The sequence below is a fragment of the Cyphomyrmex costatus genome, unplaced genomic scaffold (assembly GCF_001594065.2).
Source record: "Cyphomyrmex costatus isolate MS0001 unplaced genomic scaffold, Ccosl1.0 scaffold354, whole genome shotgun sequence".
Lineage (NCBI taxonomy): Eukaryota > Metazoa > Arthropoda > Insecta > Hymenoptera > Formicidae > Cyphomyrmex > Cyphomyrmex costatus.
The window spans coordinates 122,043-127,729 of NW_017277709.1; the positions used below are offsets into that span (position 1 = coordinate 122,043).

The window sequence follows — 5,687 nt, forward strand, 5'->3', positions numbered from 1 at the left end:
GAAGATCAGAAAATGTACCGTAAGCATGTTCGAAAAAAAACGGCTAACGGAGAAGTTATCAAACGTTCTTGGTTGTGCTTTTCTCCTACTACTCGTCGTTTATATTGCTTTTTTTTACAAATTATTTGATAAATCTTTTGCAAATCAATTTATACACAATGGCTTTTGTAACTGGAAACACGCGAATGAACGTTTAGTACAGCATGAAATGTCAAATCATCATTTAAAAGCTCTGGTACAATATAATAGTCTTTTGAAAGAACAAGGACAAATTGATAAAGAACTCAAAAAAGAAATCGAAAATACCACTAAGTATTGGCTAAATGTTTTGAGGCGTGTGATTGACGATATATTATTTTTAAGTGAAAGATCATTAGCTTTTAGAGGTACTAATGAAATTCTAGGCTCGCCAAACAATGGAAACTTTCTAGGAATAATCGAGTTATTGTCAAAATATGATCCTTTTTTAGAAGAGCATATAAAAAAATATGGAAACTGTGGAAGTGGACATGTTAATTATCTCTCGTCAACTATCTATGAAGAACTCATCGAAGAAATTGCCAAATTAGTATTCAGCGAAATATTGATACGATTGAAAAAAGCTAAAATATATTCAATTTCTTTAGATGGAACAAGTGACGAAGGTCATGTTGATCAACTGACTTTTATTTTTAGATATGTAGAGAATAGTACGCCAGTTGAAAGATTTCTAAAATTTTTACCTAATCAAGGCCACAAAGCCGTTGACATGTTTAATGCATTGATACATTTTTTAAAAGAAAACGATATTGATATAAGCAATTGCCGAGGTCAATCATATGACAATGCATCGACCATGAGTGGAAAATTTAACGGACTTCAAGCTTTAGTAGCTAAAGAAAATGATTTAGCAATATGGATACCCTGTGTAGGACACAGTTTGAATTTGACTGGAGAAAAAGCTTCTGATGCTTCGACGTCTTCAACGAATTATTTCATGTTCCTTCAATCTATTTACGTGTTTTTTTCAGCTTCAGATTGGCGTTAGGCATTGCTTAAAGAAGTATTGGAATCAGATAAAACTGGAAAAGTCAAAATAAAAATGCCACAACGAGTTGAGACCACTAGATGGAGTGCTCGAGGAGACGCTAATGAAGCTTTTGTACGCGGTTATAAATCAATCAGAGATACTTTATTAGATATATCTCAAAATACTAAGTACGATACGAAAACTCGATGCGAAGCTTCAGGTCTTCATAAAAACATGTGTCGTTTAGAAACTGGGATCATGGCGTCGCTTTGGAATGATATTCTTCAAAACTTGAATAAAACTAGCAGCACGATTCAAAATCCCAGAATACTGTTGAATACCGCAATTGCATGCATAAAATCATTAAAAGAATACGTCGCAGAAAAACGAGATAACTTTCCACACTATGAGGATTTAGGAAAAAAACTAACTGAAATAACGGAATATCAAAGCAAACGTATTCGAAAGAGAAATGTTCGTTTAAACTCTTCTAATGATCCTGAAACACCAGAAGTTGAATTTTCAGTGTCTGAATCATTTCGTATCTCTCAATATCTTCCAATAATAGATGCTTTTATCAACGCTTTGAATCAAAGAATAGGAGCATACGAAGAAATTGAATCGAGATTTGGATTTTTATCTAAGCTCGATGAATTAAGTCATGCCGGAATTACCGAAAGTTTTCAACGGTTGATACGTATTTATTCCAATGATTTAGATTCTGGTCTTGAAGAAGAATTATTACAATTTCGAAATTTTTGTTTACATTTACTGAAACTCGATTCGAACATGAGTAAAGAACAAGCAATGTACTCATTGATTATTGACAAAGGAGTTCGCGAATCTTTTCCAAATGTTGAAATGGTCCTAAGAATATATCTAACTTTAATGATATGTAACGTGACCGGTGAAAGATCATTTTCTAAATAATTTATTATTAAAAATGTGTTGCGAATATCTATGACTCAAGACCGATTAAATTATTTAACAGTCATGAGTACGGAACGAGATATATTGCGGGAAATAGACATTAAAAAAGTTATTAAGATTTTTGCAGAAAAAAAAGCACGGAAAGTTTTTTGTTAGTTTTATGTACGTATATTGATTTGTTTTCTTGTTACGTAAATGTTTTACGACTGTACTGAATATTTTGTACCAACAAATTTAAACCTTTGAAAACTAACCGCAAAAATTTGATCCTTCCTAAATTAAAACGATTATCTAATATAATATATGATGACCACGAAAAGTAACTGATATATTACTAAATGTGCCAGTTCAAAGTGAACGTACATATAACGAATATTTTCTATGTTGAATATGTACCACGAAAAGGAACTGATAGATTATTCAAGGTGCAAATTCAAATTGAACATACATACATATAAGTAAAACAGATTAGAATTTGTATATTACAGTTTTCTAGAAAATAACTGCAATATGTTATTCTTAGTGCACAAAATATAAAAGTCGATTATTGAGATTCGTTTTGAAATTTATACTAGCCCACTGTCTAAACAGTCTGTTCGAGACGCAGTGACAGGAAGCTTGAGCTTAATAAGTTCGTCTCTCAACTGCTCGTAAGATAATCCATCGAGGCGTTCGCGATCCATTCTGAATAACGATCGATAAAGTCAATGCGATAAATCGATAAACGCCGTGAATGCACGTAACTTTGTACACTCGTAAACCGAACAGTTACCAACCAATCCGAACTTGTGTTGGCAAAACATTAAGATGGCGACGTTGATTCGCGCGCGCAAACGGAAACCGTTGAAGACGTTGAATACAACGTAATGGCGACTATCTGATACAATAGTCGTAAGGCAGCGGCAAATGCCGAGAATGCCGAAAAGCTTTACGTACACCAATTGATGCACTCACGAAAGGCGTAAACGAGAATCACTCGCTTTTGAACGCTTGTAAACGTGAATCGACAAGATGACGACACGTATCACGAACACTGTTACACAGCGGGAAAAAGGCTTTCAGCGTATTAACTGAACTGGAAAACACTTGTAAACGTGAATCGACTAGTTGACGACACGTATGACGAACACTGTTACACAGCGGGAAAAAGGCTTTCAGCGTATTAAACCGAACTGAAAAACACTTATAAACGTGAATCGACAAGATGACGACACGTATCACAAACACTGTTACACAGCGGGAAAAAGGCTTTCAGCGTATTAAACCGAACTGAATAACCCGAGAGGTCACGAACCGACCGAAAACTATAGCAACCGTAATAATCACGGAGCGAAACTTGTACCGCTCGAATGCCGACGAACGCGACGTTCAGTACAAAGAAAATGTGTGTGGATACAAAGGACAAAGGATCCAAGATGGAATCCGAGAGGCAGGACAGAGAGTGGAATCCCACTTCTGAGACTGTAAGGTTTCGACAAGGTTAATCGAGGGGTAGAAATAGAAACGTAACCGGTTAAGGAAACGATGGAAAGATGTCAGGAATAGTTTGAATGATTTAGGATGAAACACACGTTAGTTAAAAACACACTTTATTGCAGAGCGTCTAGGACGCGACTTGTTAACGTATTCTTGAACTTAGAATAATCTGTCGACCAATCACACGGTCTCTTCTCCATAGCACAGCGCCACGCTGTGGTAGGGAGTCTGGTAACGAGCGCATTTCCAACTTAAAAACTATGAGAAGCGAGTTGTCGCTTACAGCTCTTTCACGTAAGAATACTCTTTCTTCGATCAGATCGGTTTACGACGTTTGTCAGTTTTGTAATTTTTAAAATGGCGGCGCGTCTAAAAGGCCAGTCTCAATTTTCTTTTAATAGCTCAAAATGTAGCCCCAGGTGTCTACTTTGTTATTCTAAAAGGACTTAATGGGTCACGCATTAGTTTAAGAGTAAGAACTAGGAAAGTGAGACAATGTCGTTTCGTCACCTTGCCGGCGCGTCATCACGCTCGGCCCAGTCACCCGGCATGGATCGCTGTTAATCACTGATGATATTTCTGTACATGCACATGAGTGATAACGCCGCCGGCAGGGTGACGGAGCGACTGCCTCACTTTCATAACTTTTACTCTCAAACGAATGCGTATCCCATTAAGTCCTTTTAGAGTAACAAAGTAGAAACCTACGGCTACATTTTGAGCTATATTAAAAGAAAATTGAGACTAGCCTTTTAGGTACGCCGCCATTTTGAAAATTTCAAAACTGACAAACATCGTCGTAAACTGGTCTGATCGAAAAAAGAATATTCTTAGATGAAAGAACGTTCAATTTTCTATAAGGAAACGTCTACATTTCATTTTCAAACTTGCCTTTCATGCCCACTAACGACAAACGAAAAGGGCGCTGCGATGAGAAAGCCCAAAAATTGACGGCTCTACAGTTCGGCAACCAGTTAGCCTAGAGGTATATTATTCGGCATAGAGTCTTTATTCATGAAACTGTTTAAGTTCAAGCAATATGAACGAAATCCATGAAACTTCGCAAAATGGGTGGCCCACTTGGCATGGACCTCATATATATTCAAAGTTACGTATTAAAAGTTGGCCTTTTGAAATATCATTTTTGATCTAACTTTTGCAATTTATAAGATATCCGGATCAAATTGGGTATGCTAGTGGACTCTTACCAGCTAAATAATCAGAGGAAGTGAAATGCCTAATCGAGTTTTGTACACAGGATGTTGGTGTGTGTTGATACGATTGATTTATTTGTATCATTTCTTTTTATGTTTGATCCTCGGTTTGGATCCTTATTAAGAAATTCTAATATTATAAAATCATTGTGCTGCATGGAACAATGCTACAATATCAGGAGTAACAAATTGTAATCGTTTTTATATTTGAAAGTAATGATAAAATGAAAATTTGTGAAAAATAAGATTGCGAAGAATATCACATGTTGGCGTTTCGTCCCGGCTTCCCACTACTAGACTCATCAATAAGATAATATAGTAGAAGCCTACCTTAGACGCCTGGGGGAGATATTAGAAAGAAGTTCTATATAAACAGATACTCATGTATTTCGACACTTGCGAGAATTGGCATGAGTAACTGTAGACCTCTGTTGGCTAATCGACATAGTGATATTCTTCACAATGTTTTTAAGGCGATGCTAAAGTCGTCCTGTTTCCAATTTTCTAGTGAAATTAAGGTTTCCAGTATAGTTTTTTGTGCATACTTTTATTCTGTAAAAGGATTTTACAATCCGTAAAGCCAATTCGGATCATTCTTTTCAAATAGAATCATGATAAATCAGCTGATTTAGCATCGCCTTAATATTTAAATAATTAATTAAAGCGCATTTTTCAGATTCGATTAGGCATTTCACTTTCTCTGATTTTCATCACACGAGTCAATTAGTATCTTCATTCATTATATATTTATATCGCGCGGCCTGAAAAATGCGCTTTAATTAATTATTTAAATATTAAGAACATTGTGAAGAATATCACTACGTCGACTAGCCAACAGAGGTCCACAGTTACTCATGCCAATTCTCGCAAGTGCTGAAATACATGAATATCTATTTATGATATATAGAACTTCTTTCTAACATCTCCCCCAAGCGTCTAAGGTAGGTTCCTACTATATTACCTTACTGATGAGTCTAGTAGTGGGAAGCCGGGACGAAACGCCAACATGTGATATTCTTCGCAATCTTATTTTTCACAAATTTTCATTTTATCATTAC

The 5,687-nt window shown here is 35.9% G+C and overlaps 2 protein-coding genes across 2 annotated transcripts; both read left to right on the plus strand.

The window, feature by feature from the left end:
- The first annotated feature begins 208 nt into the window (after positions 1–208).
- On the plus strand, positions 209–1,027 carry LOC108776349 (zinc finger MYM-type protein 1-like). Its single transcript, XM_018542950.1, has one exon. The coding sequence runs from the start codon at positions 209–211 to the stop codon at positions 1,025–1,027; it is 819 nt and encodes a 272-aa protein (XP_018398452.1).
- A 54-nt stretch (positions 1,028–1,081) lies between these two features.
- LOC108776350 (uncharacterized) lies at positions 1,082–1,939 on the plus strand. The gene has a single exon (XM_018542951.1). The coding sequence runs from the start codon at positions 1,082–1,084 to the stop codon at positions 1,937–1,939; it is 858 nt and encodes a 285-aa protein (XP_018398453.1).
- The last annotated feature ends 3,748 nt before the right edge of the window (positions 1,940–5,687 follow it).